Source organism: Morus notabilis, unplaced genomic scaffold, assembly GCF_000414095.1.
Source record: "Morus notabilis unplaced genomic scaffold, ASM41409v2 Scaffold1206, whole genome shotgun sequence".
In the NCBI taxonomy this organism is placed as follows: domain Eukaryota; kingdom Viridiplantae; phylum Streptophyta; class Magnoliopsida; order Rosales; family Moraceae; genus Morus; species Morus notabilis.
The window spans coordinates 37,034-56,940 of NW_010364076.1; the positions used below are offsets into that span (position 1 = coordinate 37,034).

General features: G+C 31.1%; 2 protein-coding genes across 2 annotated transcripts; both read left to right on the forward strand.

Annotated features, from left to right (window-relative positions):
* The first annotated feature begins 4,820 nt into the window (after nucleotides 1–4,820).
* On the forward strand, nucleotides 4,821–10,947 carry LOC21397400 (nudix hydrolase 2). Its single transcript, XM_024170558.1, has 9 exons — nucleotides 4,821–5,047; nucleotides 7,101–7,321; nucleotides 7,428–7,493; nucleotides 7,632–7,769; nucleotides 8,733–8,810; nucleotides 8,899–8,949; nucleotides 9,043–9,077; nucleotides 9,256–9,364; nucleotides 10,116–10,947. Exons 1-9 carry the CDS (start codon nucleotides 4,900–4,902, stop codon nucleotides 10,332–10,334), a joined length of 1,065 nt encoding a protein of 354 aa, XP_024026326.1. The 5' UTR covers nucleotides 4,821–4,899; the 3' UTR covers nucleotides 10,335–10,947.
* A 4,334-nt stretch (nucleotides 10,948–15,281) lies between these two features.
* Nucleotides 15,282–17,931, forward strand: LOC112093017 (nitrile-specifier protein 5). Its single transcript, XM_024170568.1, has 2 exons — nucleotides 15,282–15,354; nucleotides 16,930–17,931. The coding sequence occupies exons 1-2, from the start codon at nucleotides 15,325–15,327 to the stop codon at nucleotides 17,881–17,883; spliced, it is 984 nt and encodes a 327-aa protein (XP_024026336.1). The 5' UTR covers nucleotides 15,282–15,324; the 3' UTR covers nucleotides 17,884–17,931.
* The last annotated feature ends 1,976 nt before the right edge of the window (nucleotides 17,932–19,907 follow it).

Sequence of the window (19,907 nt, forward strand, 5' to 3'; positions counted from 1 at the left end):
ATTTTTTTTATATATTTTTTTTTTTTTTTTTTTTTTTTTTTTTCATAATCATTCAGATTTAAAAGTTGTAAAACTAAATTTTTATTTTTAAAATAATTAAAAAATGTAAAAATTGCAATGATTACATGAAAAAATAAACATTTAAACTAATAAAAATCAAATCCGAAATTTTCCATATATTATACTTGGTGGGAATTTATCATAAAGTATAGCGTTTTAGAAATTTAACACAATAAATAGCATTATATTATAGAGTATTTTTTATACTCAAATATTAAATTTATAATTGACACATCAATTATAAGATTGCATTAAAAATGCTCTAAAGGACAGAATTTTGAGCCCTCGTATTAGGGGCACTCTTATGACAAAACGGTAATATTAAACGAGCCTTTACTCCAAGTCTTGTTTTCTTTTCTTTAAAAATAAAAAAAGAGTAGTTTGAAAAGGGGTAACAAACCACCATAAAGTTTTTGTTTTTGTTCTTGTCTTTTCTTTTTAAGAATGTTTACCGCAAAATACGGGCAGAAGAAATTAAAGTGCATTGACCGGAGCTGTGTTTGAACAAGACTTCCGAGTGCACAACTTACCAACTAATTTTTTTCCATGCCAACGCCACATAGCTATCTATTGTTTTGTCTTTGCAATTGCATGGGAGTTTCTGTTTTGATGCAATCAACGAATTGAAAATAATAAGCTTGTCCTTGTATCTTTCCAATATAATAATAGGTGTGAATTGATATACAACAAAAATGAATAGATAGGTTTCACCTTGAAAAAATGAATATATATATATATATCTATATATCTGTGTGTGTGTGTGATAAAATAGGCGCTTAATCAGCTTCTTTTATAATTAGGTTACATATAGTAATCTCTCGTTCCCATCTTTGTCAAATTCACGATATTGTCAATACTTCCTAAGATCTTTTTGCACACAAGCGAGAAACATCTGCAGAATTTTCGTCTTTCTATCTAATTCTATATGTGCTTATGTATTCCAGGGAATTTCCTCTCTAGTTGCATAAAAATGCAAGGAAAAATACGTTATATTGTAATACGAAAGAAAAAGGGGCCGTAAGTTAGATGCCAATATTGTTTTTTTTTTTTTTTTTTTTTTTTTTTTTTTTTTTGGGGAAAAATCCCGTTTTTTTTTTAAAATGCCAGTATTAGTTTAATCCTTAAAATTTAACCCTTTTTTTTTTAATGATCGAACCTTAAAATTAAGGGTTATTTTTAAATATAACTCTTGAATTATAGTCTTGTTTCCATTTGACCCCTGACATTTCCTATTAAACTATCCAATCTATGCAAAAATTCATAGTATTGTTTCCATTTGATCCCTGACATTTACTATTAAACTATCCAATCTTTGCAAAAATTCAACAATTAGTTACTCTATTAGAATTAAATAAAAAATTTAATGAAAAGGTATAATCTAAATGTTTAAGTAGGGCTTTCTCTTGAAATAAGTTTTATAGGGGCATTTTCTGCGGTAAAAAGATTTAGATGGAAAAAGAGAACGAGAAAGACCTTTATTAATTTGTCCTTCATACACGGATAGCGCAAAACTCCATTGACTAAATAATTAAACATACTATCTAAGAACAAAACAACCAAACATAATTTTTGGTTTTATTATTTTTTTTTTCTAAATCAGCAACCAAACAGAATTAGAGGTGGAAAGGATGACAAGAAGAGGATTTTTTTTTTTATTCCGCGATTTGTAACTCTGTTTGTTAGTGCCTATTTGGTTTAATAAAATTGCATATTTTCCTTAAAAAAAAAAAAAAAAAGGTGAAGGCCTGAAGTTTGGTGAAGTCACCGGCTGAAAGCCCAAAAAAATTTTCAAGAAAGAAAAAAAAAAAGGAAAAAAAAAAAAAAGCATTTGTATTGACATCGTATTGGGGAAAACCAACCCGCAAAAAGGAAAAAAAAAAAAAAAAAAAAAAAAAAAAAAAAAAAAAAACAAATTAGCACTACTTGCTAGACGGTGAAATTTTGGAGTAGCACTTTGGAGCACTAAAGTTGTAGAACGTGAAGTGGGCAAATCCTGTAGAATGAACCTGATGTTGCGGAATGAAACTCAAAATTAATTAATTTTGATCGATAACAACTTTGGTGACTTGAGTAGATTTGTCATTTGTGGGTGAATTAGGGGAACATCACTTGTAGTAAATTATGGACCTGTTTAGTTCGTTGATTTAAATTTTTAATTTAAGTTGAGATGTGACTTTATGTGAGAATTTTTTACTATAGTAAAAAAATTAAATATGACTGTTTTTGAGAATTTTTTACTGTAATAAAACTCGAATTCTAAACCACTTTTACATAAAGTTTTGAGCCTAATTTACACATACAAGTGGCACATGTGAATAATTAAACTCATAATTGATACATAGCCTAATTTCTGATCAATGATTTTTTAGGGTTCACGATGAATTTGGGCAAATGAATGCATCTCGTGATATATGGCTGGGCGTTCAATTGGTTTTTAGGTTGACTTTATTTATTTATTTTGTAAGAAAATGGTCAAAAGAATGATTTTAAAGTCCTACACGTGATGGTCATTGTTCGCCAAAAACTCTATGCATAAAATGACTCCACGCAAGCGCACGCAATCGAACAAGTAATATAGTAATGAGTAAAGTATCGTCTCCACAGGGACTGAGTTAATGAGGAATTCTATTACAAAAACCAGTTTTATCAATATGATTGAGAATAGTTTGAATGCCAAATTGATATTAATTAAGTGAAAAGAATGTATAAGACCACAGACTGTAATTTAAATGCAGACAAGAGGTAAAAGTCAACAAGATCTGAGCTTAGAGCTGTGATTTAATGATGGATGAAGGCTAGGATTACTGATTTCCCCTCGGTTGCAACTCTGACCACGATTTGCTATACGATTGCTGTAGCAAAGTTCATCTAGTCAACCTAAAATTCTACATAATCATCTTCCGACAGATTTATGCTTGTAATTCCTTAAACTAAACCAACATATTCCTATGTGTTTTAGTTTACAAATCTGACGTTAACATCAATTTTAATGGGTTGTACAAGATAATAGTATATTCCTATACTATCTCTTACATTATCCAAGCTAGATCTAACTCAACCAACCTTTCCAGAATTAGCTTAAGTTTGTGTTTTCTTACTAAATGATGGCCTGTCACTTAATAGAAAGTAAACAATAAATCGCTTGAATAAACCATATGAAAATTACATTATCAATCAAGATAGCAAATAGATCTTCATTGCAACTTTGGTTCCATCAATAATCCTAGCTAAGGAATTTAGCTCATGTTTAGTTCAACAAAATCAGAATTAATAACAAATAACAGATCCATAAGGTCTCGGAAAGTAAATACAAAGAGAAGGAGAAAACAGCTAAGCTAGAATCTGAGGTCAAAAACCCCTGTGTATCCGTGCTGTACTCTTCTTTTCTCCAGCTCCAGCGTCCAAAATCTCCTGTACTCTCTTCTGTCTCCGTTTCCAGCTCATCCAGGAATTCTGTGTGCCTCCCTGATTTTCTCCTCTTCTCTCCCTGGTTGTACTATACTCTTCTTTTCCTTTATATACTAGGGCATGTTGAGGTGCCCTAGGGACAAGTGTATGCATGAGAGTCATGATTGATGGTCCCCCCTCCTGGTGCTCTTACAGCTGTCCCGTCAGTGCTTGGACCACTACCAGCGCTAAAAGACAAACTGCGCCAGCTTGCTAATTTTTGGCTGCTCTTGCTTTTGTTGCGACTTTGCTGCAGCAATGCTATGGGATTGGGGGCATTTCAACATTTGTGTTTTCCATCGTGCTTTTCTCACCAAAAGCCTACGTCAGCACCTCCTGTGGACATCATGCACTAAGTTCCTAGGGTCAATGCAATGAGTTGAATTGAGGAATAACTTCAAAATATAGCAAGATTTCCGATAAATAACAACTTTCTGCCACACGGAAAAAGATTAATAAATGCTATTCAAAATACTAACACAAAGGCATTTTACCCGGAGAATATAAACAAATATTAAGCCTAAAAGTATGCTAAATAACTCTATTTCTGTGAGTTATCAGTCATGTGACACATTTCACTCATTATGAATGGAACTTTGATGAAGGGATTAATTGTGAGATTTTTGTAAAGTTTAAGGTATTGTACTATCTAAAAGAAAATATTAGGGGTGAAACTGAAACTAAAGTTATAATTAAAATAAGAAACCTACATACCGGTATGTTATGTTTTTTATTCGTTAAATCTGTATAAAATCACGTAAAAGTCAAAAAATATGCAGATTCAACAGTTAAAAAAACCTGACATACCGGTACTTCATACGTACCAGAGAATTTTTCTTTAAACAAAATCCAAAAAAAAAAAAACACCCACCAAGACTTATTTCTAAAAACCTTGTAATGTAATAAAATTAAGTTCTATGCCTCGATAATATTTGAGTCTTTTTTAATTCTCTTCTGTAGAGATTTCATAGGCGTTGTCATTAATTCAAATTGACTAAATTTAATACGAAAACTAAAACTTCATTTACGGGCAATTTTGCTACTCAAATATTAATGCGCTTTCTTTTTTCTGCTAAGATATAGATACACTAATTTGGGTATGCTTTAAAATTTGTTTTCTAGTGTGAGATATATTGGTTCTTGGTTGTTGCACTTTTTCTCAAACGCTTCTCTCTGTGTTTCTTGGAAATTGATTCACCGCGTAATGTAAAAGTGCAAAGCAGGAAATGACTAATTCAAACGTCAAAGTCCTTTAGGCTTCGAAACTCTATATATAAAGCTGAGCCAAAAAAAACTTGTAAGCACAAATCCAATTAAACTTGAAAAAAAAAAAAAAAAAAAAAAAATTTGTGTACTGAGATCCCTATATTCTATCAAAAGTTGTTAAACTTAATGCAGAGAATCAGAGTCACCAAACTCTTTCCTCATCTCTTAGCAAATTCTAAAAGCTTTACAACTTCTTCTTCTCTTATAATCCCTCCACTTCCAAAGAGGCCTTGTATTAGTCCATTTGCACCCTTTTCTTCGGGCTTTATTACAGGTATATGCTTGTTTTTTTTGTACTTTTTTATTTTCTGGGTTTTCATTTTTGGTCTTCTTTGGTGGCAATTCAGTGGAAATTGCCCATAACATTCTAGTCTTTGCATTGGAAATTGAGAATATCGCATCTAAATACATATTCCCTTAATAAAATTGACTCGTGTTTTCCATAAACGCAGCTTCCCTGTAAAATTTTAGGACATGTTCTTTTGTCTAAAAAACTCAAAAAAAGATAACTCGAGTTTCAACTTTATTTAAGTTTATATTTTTTTATGTTCTAATTTTATTTAAATTTACTCAATTTTATTTAAGTTACAACTTCAACTCAAGTTATAACTCAAATTCAACTCAAAAATTACACTCAAATTACACACTAAAAGAATAAGCACTTAATTTCATTCCTTTTTTTTCTTTTTTTTTTTTAAGTCTTTTGATTGAATTTTAAAGGTTAAAAAATTAATAAACACTTCGAATAATGCTAGGAACAGGGTGTGGTCCACTAACAAAAAGTGAGTTGGGGCCTGCTTTCTATAAATAGAAAAACTCATGTGCCTCCCAAGCATTTTTTTTCTTTTCCGTTTATTGAAATGAGCTTTTCATGACATATCTTTTCGGGTGTGAATCTCTTATAAATAGTACTTTATTATTTTATCTTTTTTTCGGTGCTTTACGTTTTTCTCCTTTCTTTCCTTTCTATTTCTATTGCTTTACTCTTTTTTTTTTTTTTTTTTTTTTTTTTTTTTTTTTTTTTTTTTATTTTGGCTATACTCTCCTTTCTTTTTCCTTCTTGTTCCTCGTTATTTTTTTCTCCATGTCAACTTTATTGCTCTCTCTTATAGATATATATTAAAACTTTAATCTCAACTTTCTTACCAAACCAAAAAACTATTAAATTTTGTTTTATTATAGAAATATACAGTTTTAACTACTTAATTGATAAATTACTCCTTAGTTAATAAACTGTTTATTTTTAGACAAAATCTAACACAATAATAAATGACATATCAGTGTCTTTCTATAAAAAAAATTAAAAAATCTGAAACAAAAAAAAAATTAAATTATGTCCCAGTCCATTTTTTTTTCTTTTTTAGATAATAGTTTTAGATTATCTCTTTATTTCATTTAATATTTTATACCACCCTAACATGTTATACTCTTGCTATAGTCTAAAAATAATGAATTTATTAATAGATGGATTGAAAATGTATATTTTATAAATCTCGTGATAGTCAAACATCTCAAAGTAAATGTCTATAGTCAAAATAAAACAAATTCACATATTTAGAGGTTATTTGTAAATAACCTTTTTCTTTTTAAATCTTTAAATAATTTTTCTTTTACATTTATTATTTTTATTCATAACATAATGTCTATTATAAAAACTTCAATTATAACTTATTTAAATGTTGACTAATCTGACTAACATTGAATTTGGTAAAATGAAATGGTTGAATAATTGAAAAATGAGATTATTCAGGAATACACATTGAATGCTAAGATTACGCATTTAATTTCTGTTATGAATTCCATTATTGAATTTTCCTTACTTGATCGAACAATTCAAAATTCAGTCATTTCAACTACATCAAGTGATCTTTCAAATTGGTCAAGACTCTCAAGTTTATGGCCGCTTCTCTATGGTACCGTTTGTTCTATACATATATGGTCTGATCGCTAACTCATATTATACTAGATCTAGTTGCACTTTATTATAATTGGGAGATAATTCCAATAAATTTGACTGGCCTATATAAAAAAAAGGAAGGCTAAGAAATTTCTTATTGGCCTATATAAAAAAAAAGGAAGGCTAATAAAGATTACTTACTATACAAAACTAAGCCAACTTGATGAAGACTCAAATGTTGAAAAAGACTTCTTAACAAATATATATATATATATATATATATATATATATATATTTCCCCCCCTTACTTTTCCAAATAGAATGCAACTCTTATCGGAAAAATCGTCATCATAAACTACGACTTTTATCTTTTGCCTTGGACAAGACTTAGAGGATGTTCTCTTCTCCTTTCTTTTGAATCTATTACCAGATCGAAGAAACAACTTTCGATTGTTGAACAAACCCAAGTCAGTTTCAATCTCAACTAGCTTATCATCTTCTGCAAAGGAAGCCATGGCTGAAAATGCAGCCCCTTTACTCAGCGCCGTTAATGACTTACATGGAGGAGTTCGCGTCGAAATGAAAGAACCCATTAATCCTCAGGAATTTGGTGTTCTTCTTAGAGCTTCAATGTCACAATGGAGAGCACAGGTAAATGGTATTTTAGTTTTCTTCTCATGTCAAGCTTTCTTTTTTTTTTTTTTTAAATAAATGGTTAATACTTGATGGCGATATATTATTACTTTAAATGTTGTAGGAGAAGAAAGGGATTTGGATCAAATTGCCTATTGAGCTTGCAAATCTTGTTGAAATTGCTGTTAAGGTGAATGGAGACTTTCTAAATGCCAACTGTGTTTGCTTTATGCTATTCAAAATTGTATTGCAAAAACATTAAATGGTGGTATTGGCTTGATTCCATTGTCTTAGTTAGTGGGGCTTCTTGTGTGTTACGTTTTTACAGGAAGGATTTAGGTACCACCATGCCGAATCGGATTACTTAATGTTAGTCCATTGGATTCCTGTAACTGCCGATACTCTTCCTGCAAATGCTTCTCATAGTGTTGGAATTGGTGCTTTTGTCATGAAGGACAACGGAGAGGTAATAGTGAATTTTAGAGCTTGTTTGGTAGAGGTGTTTGAACCCGGTTCAAATAGTGTTTTCTCTCACAATAATTTAAATTTTAGAAGTTCTGCTATAGTCTTTTCTTCTTAAAAAAATTTGAATGCTGGTTCAAACCAGACGGTTTGAACCTATGAACGAAATAGGCCTACTGACTACAAAGAAGTTTTGAAGGGTATGTTTGGTATATGGGTTCTTCATAGGTCAAAACCCATAATTTTAGTTTTGCTAAAGTGTTTTTTTCTCATAAAAAATTTGAATTTCAAAAGTCATAATCAAAACCACTGGTTTGAACCCTGGTTTGAAACGGGCCTTAAAACTTGGCTTAATGTTGATTCCAATATCAAATGCAGAGGTGATTCTTCTTTTGTAGTTCCAAGTTAATATATGGATTCTTAACCAAGAATTGACTTTGCTTATATGCTTACTGATAAGAATGAGACACATTAATCCTTTACTAACGATATTAATAAAATAAAGAAATTCAATCAAACACATTAGATATAAGATTCATAGTAGTTCACCTTCTATGGGAGAGCTACGTTTACTTTCATCTGCCTTAGAATTTTGCATGATTGAGGAAAATTACAAGAAAATACACACCTCAAGCCTCTCAAACTTTGTGTTTCTCTCTTATCCTAATTCGCAAAACTAGTGCCCCCTAATGTATGTGTGATTAGGGCAACGAAAATACATGTGTTAAAATCCCAATACACACGTAACTCTACTAAAATTTTGGCCCTGGGGCTCTGTCCCTGTGTGGTAACCTGCGTCATGACAATAATTAGGCTCCACACACTTTCGTTTTTCACCTGTCAAGCACTTGGCTTTACTGAAAAGGAATCCCTAGGACCAAAAAAAAAAAAAAAAATTATAATTTTGTGGTGGACTTGCTATGATGCCATAAAATAGTTGCCTAATGAAATTACGTTGTTTCTTTAGGTGCTTGTAGTTCAGGAGAAAACTGGCAGGTTCAAAGGTTTAGGTGTCTGGAAGTACCCAACTGGGGTCGTTAATGAAGTGAGTACATTAATAGCAATGTTTTTTTCAGAAAGTTCGAAGTTACATACTTATATTCTGATGATGGATTCAAAATTTTTGTTGATAGGGCGAAGATATTTGTACCGCTGCAATAAGAGAAGTGAAAGAAGAGACAGGAGTAAGTTTCAACATTGGAATTTCTGTTTTTATGTGAATATTGTGTTCAAATGCAGATGTGAATCTAAGACTCTCGTTTTTTGATTTTTTGTAGATTGACACAGAGTTTGTGGAAGTTTTAGCCTTTAGGTAAGGGACTTTCTTCAAATAATAACTCGATGATATATTTATGGATGTTTTTGTTGTGGCACTCCATGCAAAAGAGTAGTGATGCGTTTATAAATATATATGCACCTTATATCTTATTCAATATTTCAATGTTGCCCTGATTAATTTTTCTGTGGTGCTCTCTCTTATCTCTGTACAGGGAAAGCCACAAGTTATTGTTTACCAAATCAGATCTATTTTTCGTCTGCATGTTGAAACCTCGATCCTTTGACATTCAAATACAGGTTGTAGAGATTGAAGCAGCCAAGGTAAATTAGTGGAGAATGAATCCATCATATAATTGTATATATATACATATATATATATTAATTTTTTTTCATTTTGCTTTTTAATAAAATTGCATTAGCTACTTGTTTCTAAAACTGAGGCTGCATAATTTATTCTGATGTAATGGCTCGGTTCCTTGTTGCCTGCTTTTATTTTTTGCATCAAGTCTTATGTTTCGTTTTCCTTATTCTTTTATGAAGAAACCAAACTTACTAAACCAACCAAATACTTGCATCATAATTTTGGCATTTATATGATTCCAACTGGCAGTTGGAAGTTGGCAGTATTTTTGTTTCATGAGTCTGGCAATCACGATCCAGTCTTCAATACCTTCTTATGGTTCTTTTTCCCTGTAAAGTTATTCTTGCAACTTCGATGAAAGCCTTGTGAAAATTTTTCATTGGGGCCAAGTTCTTGAACACGAGATCTAGTTTTAAGATATGTACTGGTGGCTTTGATGGGCTGCCAAATTGAAACTAAATGACCTGAAATGTGTTCTTTACGTTACGATACCCTTTAAGGCGGAAAAACCATGGAATAGTTTTCGTTCTTTCCTATTTTAGGAGATGGACTAATCTCAAATGATGACTATTCCAAACTTGTTCCGCAATTGATTGCTGACTCCTCTCTCCCTTAATAATAATCATATAATTAATTAAAAACCAGGATAGTATGGCCCTATAGAAATTTGGTTTATTTGATAAGGTTTTTGTTTTTCATATTTTTTTCCAGTGGATGCCAGTGGAGGAGTATGAAGCCCAACCATTCATCCAAAATCATAAGCTCTTCAACTTAGTTGCCAAAATATGCAGAGCAAAGTCAGTCGCAGACTACACCGGCTTTTCCCCGTGGTCTACAACTACAGCTTCTGGAAAAACAACCTCTTTGTACTTCAACAACCAGTATATTGATCGCATACAGTCTTCTGGTGATCATCACTCAAAATGTTGATTTGTTCAACAAAACTTTTTCTCACACTCAAAGATAAAGCTCTTTTCTACTATACACATTCCTGTTTATTTATGTATTTTGAATATATGTAAAGAATAAATTGCATTGTTGCACACCAAAACGTTTCACATTGTGCATAAAACACCCCAAACTTTTAGTCTTGATAAATTGCACCTTGAACTTTAAAATCAATTGACATCCAATAGTTAACGAGCATTATTAAATTGATAGTATTTCATGTGTTAATCTCGTGTCTCAAACTGTCAATTTATTAACATTCATTAGCTATTGGACCCCAATTGCTATCAATTTTAAAGTTCAAGATACAATTTGTCAAAAGTAAAACTTTGAGGTGTATTTTGCCAAAATATTGAAAAGTTTAGGCTACAAAATTTACTCCATGTGTAATGTAGGAAAGAATGCTAAAGACCATTAAGTTCTGCTATTGTTTCAATGCATATGTTGACCAGTTTATTACAATTTTGGGAATTAGTGTTGTTTCCCAAAGCAGTTTGTTGCATTTGTTCACTGTAATTCAATTTGGTTTTTATATTTTGTAATCATACCATCCAAGCTCCACATGAATAAGATAAAGCTCGTGTTCCTTGTCAAACCCCAATTTCTGTGTATTTTTTTTTTCTTCAGCTACCTTTTTTTTTTCTTTTTAATTTGTATAATGTTTTGTTTAGTAGATGATAATACTTTTGTTGGTTCCTAATCTTCAGAATGGAGTGTTTGTTTACTTAAGCTTATGATGCTAGAACTTTGTTATCAATCGCTCTGCGACAGGTTTAAGGTGTTGTTAGATGTTACTCTCTCTTTAACAAGAAAAAAGATAATGATATTAAAATTCATCTTCTCCTTTTGTGCGGAATCTATAAAATAAAAATTACGAGCTTCAGAGAATTTTCAAAGTTTGAGAACTAAAAAGTGAAAACGAGATATGTTCTTATTTCCTTGTACCTAATTATTATTTGATTTACATTTTTGGATGAAATCTAACATATAGTTTCCCATGCTTTTTTTTTTTTTTTTCTGCTTTGAAATGTTAATATAGATTTCGTCTACTTCAATATTTTGATCGTTATGTTTTTCAAGAAGCAAAATCTGAAATTATAATATTTTTTATTTTGTAAGAAACAAATAAAAGAGTTATATTTATGAACGATCCCAATGGTGGTGGTAAAGAAAGTTTCATATTTTGTCAGAACTACGATCATTTTGGAAGTGTTCTGGTCTTCTCAAAATCGTTATGCTACTTTCCTGTTTAAACTCATTGAGCAGCTTAGTCGACACGGTTTAGAGTGTAGACGCAGCGCTCATCAATCTGGGGAAGGGCTAGCTTTGGAGGCCACGGTCTCCGCCTACGAATGGGACGATCAATATCAATGTTGACGCTGCTTATAAGGCTGGTAATGCTGGCCTTGGATGTGTCATTCCTGATGATTCTGGTCAAGTTCTTTGTGTTATAACTTAAGTTTGTTCAGCCGCATCTGCACTAAAAGCTGAGTCGTTGGCGATCGATTTAGCTTTACAATGTGTTGTTACTCAAGAGTGGAATGATTTTTTGGTGGGATTTGATGCTAAGATAGCTGCTGAAGCTTTTATCTCAGCTATGCCACCTGACTCCTGGATTACTCTTCCAGTTTTTTACTCTGTTTCGTGCTCTTCTCTATCTCTTGAGTCGTCTGTTCTAACCTCGGTGCGTAGGTCTCGTAGGGAAGCTGCTCATGCAGCGGCTCGCTGGGCTAGCTACTTCAATGTAGGCGAATTTGCCACCCCATGTGGCAACTATAATTTTCAATGATAAATAATAAGAGAGAAATATTAGCGTCATTCTTTCTGTCACTCTCTCTTATTACTTTTTACATTCACTGCATGATACGTAAACTCCACTTTTTTAAATAAGATGTGTAATATGACCATAACTGCCACTTATGAAGCTTGGGTGTTGTCATCCAGAATGGCTCTGTGAGACCAAAAAACGGTGTGATAAGAATGTCGTTACACTGGAAAGAAGTGGTAAGCCATATGACCTTAACAATAACTATATAAGGAGGCATTTTATGAGTGATCCTCATTGAATCAAGTTGTTTACATATATAATTTTGTAGCAAAATCTGCGGAGAACAATTCTATTAAGATGTTTACATTATAGTTATAAAAAAAAAAAAAATTGTCTCAAATATCTATTTTGATTATTTTATGAGTCCACAACAATTTAAAATTTGTATGTACTAAACACTTAAAACACAATTTTTAAAAATTACTGTACATTTAAAAACATAGTTTATTGAATACTCAGCGGTTTTATGTTAGTTGATTTTTACTTAGTACAACAATAATTTTAAAGCTACGACATTATTTAATTGACCCTTTACTTAACGCTAGAACCCCAGAAATTGGCACAATGGGTCTTCGTAAAAATTGGCGGAGCTTAATAATTTGTCAAAAGCTATGACCCTGATATTGATAAGAAAAATGTCTCTGCTCTTCGTGTTTGAAGTGGGAGGGGTTTAAAGTTGCGAAAACAAAATCATATTGGATCATGCTCTCTTTTTCCATCCACTAGGCTTTTTCCTCATGGTTTTTCTGGCAGAGGGTTTTAATGAAGTATCTCTTAATTGTGGACAGTGTGTGTGTGTGTATATATATATATGTGTTGTTTCTTATTGTCTTTTTATTTTCTTAGCCCTGGTTGCTGGATTACGAGCTTCTTAGATATAGATGTTTTAGGGTCCGTTTAATTCGTTGATTCGAGTTTTTAATTTGAGTTGATATGTGATTTTCTCTGAGAATTTTTTACTGTAGTAAAAAAAGTTAAATATGACTGTTTCTGAAAGTTTTTTACTATAATAAAACTCAAATTTTAAACTCAAATTAATAAAATATACAGAAGATTAAGATGTGTTAAGTTTCTCCCATGTGAATTACCCTATAATCTCCAAGCTGCTCCAAAAAGTTAGAATAATTTTTTCCTACCACGTGGCTAAGCTGGGCTGCCATTGACAGCTAGACCTTGTAAATATCAACACTCGAAATATACCACTCAAGATGATAAATAAATTATTTATGTCATTTTATTTAAAAAAATAAATATTATTTAATTAATAAAAAGACAACAAGAGACCACTATAACATCTAAATATTTAAAATGGCATAAACAATAAATTTATACAAAATCATGGCAAACCATGTCTAAAGCTAATTTGAATTCAAAGTTGATATAATCTAAAAAGTTTAATTGGTATGAAAAAACAATTAATAACCGTTAACAATTGAAAGAAAATTAGAATCTCTCTTTTTATTTATGGTTAATTCCACGAAGAGGAGCAAATAAAGTAATTGTTCATTAAATTTTTAAACCTCATTTTTTTTTTCCTATTACACATGTTATTTCTATAAAAAAAAAAAATAGAATAACTTTATTTGATAATATTTCATATGAGGTGAACAAATATTACATTTTGAAGAGTGTGGTGTACATTGTTATAAGGGTTATAATTGAAGGGAAATTTTTGTAATTAAAAAAAAAAAAAAAAAAAAGTCGTTGTAACTTGTAAGTATCATCTAGGCAGTAGTAAGCTTGAACGATGGTCTGAATCTTGCTATATATGTTCTAGAATTAATTTATGATGTATTTCAACAAAAGCGTATCATGCCAATGGTTTTATTTGGACGGGCATCATAGCATACGTTTGCTTGCGCAAATCAAGTTTTTTAGATTAAAAAACGAGTCACCTAATACATCAGTACCATATTAAATTGTTTTATTTAGAAGAAAGTATGGAGCTAAGGGAGGTAGAGACTGATTTGGGTGATATTAAAACTTACAAGAAAGATAATACAATCTATTCTCGTTGAAACTTGTACTTTTGGATAATCACGGAGGCACATCCCAAGCCCTTATGACTTTTTTTTTTTTTTAATTTAATTTTTTTTAGCTAGGTTTGCCTTTATGAATCTTTTGATATAGTGTTAAATATTATATGGTACATAAGTGGTACTGATAGCATGGTAATGCATAGTTTGATGTAACAAATAGGGAGATAAATTTACACTTTTGTTTTGTTAAGAAAAAAAAAAATTATTGGTGTCTTCACTCCCACCCAGGCTATATTGAGGAGTAAAATTGGACCACCAATGATGATAAGGCTTATGATCTTGGGCATTTAACCATTATTAACCCAAAGTTCAAAGTCCGGTAGTTTTTTAGGGCCGTTTGATTCACGTATTTAAGTCAGTACTTTTAATTTATTAACGATAATTTTGTGAGAGAATCAGTGAGAAATTTTTTAATTCAAATTTTTTATAAGAAGAAAACAGTATAACAGAATTAGAATCATAGATTCAAATATATTTACCAAACGGACCCTTAATCAAATAATAAATCCTAATGTGTGGAATGACTCGAATTTGCGTTATCTTGACAAATACCCCATGAAAATGTATAAATCGAGATTTTTACTATTTACTCTTGATTCATAATATTTTTAGTTAAATAATTATACTAATAAAATGAATATTTATCAAGAGTAAGAAATAAAAATCCAGACTCACGTACATACAAGATAAATTGTCTATTTTTCCTCCAACTTTGTACTAAAGGCTCTAAATAGGACGTCTTTAACATCATGCCACCATCATTGGTGGTAAATTTTCCACTTCTACTTACCTAATAGATTGTAAGATCTTTGCTCAAAAAATAAAATAATTTTGTTTTTAAATATGATTTATGTATTGATGACACAATTTTGAGTTGTTAGTCACAACAAAATTAATTTCAAATTAAAAAAAATGACAATTGAAAGAGACTTTATAAAATATGAGTTAAAAACTATGTCCTACCCGTACGATATTTCTTCATATTATAAAATTCTTCTATTATAAATAACTAAGAAATGCCTATATAAGTAGAGGAGTTGGAAAGCTAGCTGAGTCAGTTCTCAGAAGTGAGAATTAAAAGCTGTTGCATTAGCTGCGCACAGCCATGGCTCTGGTTCAAGGCAAATGGGTCAAGGTTCGTAACTCATCTTATTTTTTTTCTTTACTTGCTCAAATTCTTCTTGTCAGATTCTAATTCATATTTAGCTTTTTTTCTAGTTTCTTCTCTTTTACAATTTCATATTCTACTTGTGCACTTATTAGTTTCTTGCAATATTTCTAATACTCGGCATTAGATTTAGTGTTCTCATCAATATGCACTTAAAATTTTCTGTTTTGAGTAATAAGAGAGTTTTGAAAATTGATTGAAGCTTTCCTTCTTTCGCTTGCTCTTTTCATTTCTGTGAAAAGATGTCTCTTTTGATGGCGATGTTCTTGATCTGTTAGAAAGTGTTTGTTATGAGGATTCATATTATAGTTTGAATCATGATTCGTGACTCGTTACAGTATTTTTTTCTCATAAAAAATACATATAAACTGAAAATGATTCTAAATTATAATTCTGAATTCATGAACCAAACGTTTATTGTTATTTATCTATTTTAATGGAAGGCTGTTATTGATATTATTGTTTCCTAGAAAAAGGAAAATAAAAGCAGAAAATATCATGTAATTTGTTGTATATATAAAAAAAAAGAAGAAGAAAAAACCTGTTCCCGCATATTCTATTCCCAATTTCCCAGCAAACGAATGGTTTTTTTTTTTTTTTGTTCGTTTAAAATACAAAAAAAAGGAAGGAAAACAAGTTGTGCTTTGATAAGTCACTGCAGCCCATTATCATGCCTTATAAATGGAGGCACCTGAATACATACAAGCAAAAAAATAAAACTAAAATAAAATAAAATAACAATAATAATAATAATAATAACAAACGAATAAAGCACCTGAATACGTCCGTTTTAATTAGATTGGATAGTTAGAGAAACTTAGATTTAGGGTTCATTTACTCCGTTGATTTGAATTTTTAATTCGAGTTGAGATGTGAATTTTTATAAATTTTTTATTATAGTAAAAAAGTTAGATATAACTGTTTCTGAGAGTTTTTTATTATAACAAAACTTAAATTTTAAATTTGAATCAGTAAAATGAACGAGATCTAAAAAGAGAACAGAAAGAGACAAAATGGATAAAGATGTCTGTTTATTTGTTTTGTTTTGTTGCGCTTTACCTGTAAGTTGCGGTGACATCTGACTCAGTACACTGTTTTATTGTAATTGGTTTACAATCCTTTAAATGAAGTTTTAACTTATCATATTTGCATGTTTTAGGTGTACTAGCTTATTGATGTTTTGTTCACCAAAAAAAAAAAACTGTTTTTTCTTTCTTTTTGTTTGAAAAAGAAAGAAAAAATAGTTTTTTTTTTTTTGGGGGTGATAAGCAATGTAGTTATGTAGAATTATATCCAACTAAAAAAAAAAGACAGTGTAATTTTTTCTTTCTTTTTGTTTGAAAAAGAAAGAAAAAATAGTTTTTTTTTTTTTTTTTTTTTGGGGTGATAAGCAATGTAGTTATGTAGAATTATATCCAACTAAAAAAAAAAAAGACAGTGTACATGGATTTCTATTCCGATATAACCTATGAATTGCAAAGCCATCTTAACACCAAGTTTTTTACTATTTTTTTTTTTTTGTTGGGTGGAAATCTTAATCAGCTTAATCAAAAAGGAACTGGGCCTGGAGCAAGAAGCTCACATGCCGTTGCCATAGTAGGACAAAAGGCCTATGTTTTTGGTGGTGAATTCTCGCCACGTGTCCCAGTGGACAACAAACTCCACTTGTTCGACCTCAAAGAGACCACGTGGGCCGTCGCCGATGCAACCGGAGATATTCCTCCGCCACGGGTTGGTGTTACTATGGCAGCCGTTGGATCAACTATTTATGTTTTCGGGGGTAGGGATAGCGAACACAACGAGCTAAACGAGTTATACTCGTTCGACACGTGTACGAACAAGTGGACCCTACTGTCTAGCGGGCCAACCGGGCCCGCTCATCGGAGCTACCACTCAACAACAGCGGATGATCGCCACGTGTACATCTTTGGCGGCTGTGGGGTCGCGGGACGGCTCAATGATCTATGGGCCTACGATGTTGCGGATCAAAAGTGGATCAAATACCCATTTCCGGGAGAAAACTGCAAGGGAAGAGGTGGGCCTGGGCTGGTAGTGGCCCAAGGGGAGATATGGGTCGTGTATGGCTTTGCGGGACATGAAGTGGATGACGTACACTGCTTCGATCCAGCCCAACAAAAGTGGGCTGAAGTTGAGACAACCGGGGAGAAGCCCACGGCTCGGAGCGTATTTTCTACGGCTGGTATCGGAAAATTCGTATTTATATACGGTGGGGAAGTAGACCCAAGTGACATGGGCCATATGGGTGCAGGAAAATTTGCTCAAGAAGTGTACGCATTGGACACTGAAACTCTTGAATGGAGGCGATTGGAAGATGGGCCTGACTCGGGCCTTCATCCTGGGCCTCGTGGATGGTGCGCGTTTTCTAGTGGGCTTTTGGATGGCAAAGAAGGCCTCTTGGTGTACGGGGGCAATTCTCCTAGTAATGATAGGCTTGATGATATTTTCTTCTTTACTCCTAACTTCGATGGTAAATGATCATATATGTATGTGTGTTATTTAAGTGCTAGTTTGTTTGTTTGTTTTTTTTTTTTTTTGACAAGTCGTAATGAACTTTATTGTATCTTGTATTGTTAAGATATTGCTGGGTTATGTAGAGACTTGTGACTTTGTGCATTCGGAATATGAATATGTATTCTAATTCGTTGAATGATTGTTAAGACAAATTGGCGTTTTTCAATTAAATGAACGAGTAGCTTCATGATCTTATGGGACAAAATTCAAGGAAAACTTCAAAACTGCCCTTTTACAATAGTGATAAAACGCCATAACTTCTTCCATAGAGAGGGCCGATTAACCTGTTAGAGAAGAGTACATACTTTGCCATGGTTTTATGTAAACTTAGCATTTATGTCATTCTAAATAATTGAATGTTAATTTAATATTTTATTTTTTCTTTTTAGTTGAACAAGTATTTATTTTTAAATAAAATAATATAAATAATATTTTTTTATCATTTTAAGTGGTATTTCTATTCTTTTTTCGCTTCGAAAAAAGTTAGAACTAAAAGCCCCACTCAACTATATATATATATATATATATATATATATTTTTTTTTTTTTTTCTATAAGCATATATAACTTATAGGTAAGGTCTCTGGTCAGACACTTAAAAGTGTCTGACTGAAACAACAGTTGTATAATTATGCATAAATCATGTATATTTACATGTAAATTGTGTATATTTACGTGTAAAATCGTGTATGTTAAGTTATAAGAAATGACAATGTATATTAATTCTCAAAACATGTATTTTTTATAGCAATTAGTGAACACATAGCATGAAAATATGTATATTGGCTAATTTTTTATATTTCATGTTAAATATACACGATTTACATATAAATATACACAATTTATGCAGAATTATACAACTGCCGTTCTGGTCAAACACTTCTCAAGTGCCTAATCAGAGACAATTGAGCTTTTAACTGTAACAGAAAAAGTTAAATGTGACATTTTTTGATAACTTTTAACTGTAAAAATTTAAAACTGAAAACTCAAATCGATAAAATGAACGAAGTCTACGTGTTAATTTAATATTTTTTTAATTTATTAGTTAAACAAGTATTTATTTTTAAATAAAATAATATATATAATATTATTTTATCATCTTAAGTGATGTTTCTATTCTTTTTCCGATTAGAAAAAAGTTAAGAGCTAAAGCCCCACTCAACTATATATATATATATATATTCTATAAGCATACATAAATTATATTGTATTATATACACACACACACACACACACGTATATAATGACTTTAGGATTCATTTACTTCGTTGATTTGAGTTTTTAATTTGAGTTAAGATATAATTTTATATGAAAATTTTTTACTGTAGTAAAAAAATTAAATGTGATTATTTTTAAAAATTTTTTACACTAATAAAACTCAAATTCTAAATTCAAATTAATAAAATGAATGAAACCTTAACGGTCATCGGACCAATTAGATAAAAAATTCAGATCTACTGTCTCAAATAGGCTGTCTCTTTAGCTCCTCAATAAAATATAGACACGTCATTATAAACTACACATCAGCTCTTCCCAAAAACAATATACACGGCGTTAAACCAACGGAAACAAAAAGGTGAATAGCATTTCCTTTTTTTTTACCCAGAAGGGATTCAAGAGATATAAAATTGACCCCTTCAAAAAATAAAAAATAAAAAAATTGATCGGTTTAACTCTGTAAGCAACAGAACTTTTTTTTTCATAGCAAAAAGGAAAAAATAAATTTAACTCGTTTTTTCTTTGAGAAAAAAAAAAAAAGAGAGGCCTGATCTCTTTTTGTTTTTTTAAATTAATTTGTAAAATCGTTCTCATCTTTTCTTTTTTTACAAAAATTAAAAGATATTAGGTCTAATTTAACTTAATAAGACTAATTTATTAAGAGAGAATTATCATCACCTTATTAAATAAATCATATTACCTCACACACAACGTTAATCATATTAAATCGCTGTAAATAAGTAGGAACTTAACATTATAAAACTCGGCATT

What these genes read in the sequence shown, in the direction of transcription:
- LOC21397400 (XM_024170558.1), top strand. Translation starts at nt 4,900, where the DNA reads ATGCAGAGAATCAGAGTCACCAAACTCTTTCCTCATCTCTTAGCAAAT. An exon ending in TTCTTCGGGCTTTATTACAG is followed by an intron (nt 5,048 to 7,100) that starts GTATATGCTTGT and finishes ATCTATTACCAG; the next exon opens with ATCGAAGAAACAACTTTCGA. An exon ending in CAACTGGGGTCGTTAATGAA is followed by an intron (nt 8,811 to 8,898) that starts GTGAGTACATTA and finishes TTTTGTTGATAG; the next exon opens with GGCGAAGATATTTGTACCGC.
- LOC112093017 (XM_024170568.1), top strand. Translation starts at nt 15,325, where the DNA reads ATGGCTCTGGTTCAAGGCAAATGGGTCAAG. An exon ending in TTCAAGGCAAATGGGTCAAG is followed by an intron (nt 15,355 to 16,929) that starts GTTCGTAACTCA and finishes AATCTTAATCAG; the next exon opens with CTTAATCAAAAAGGAACTGG.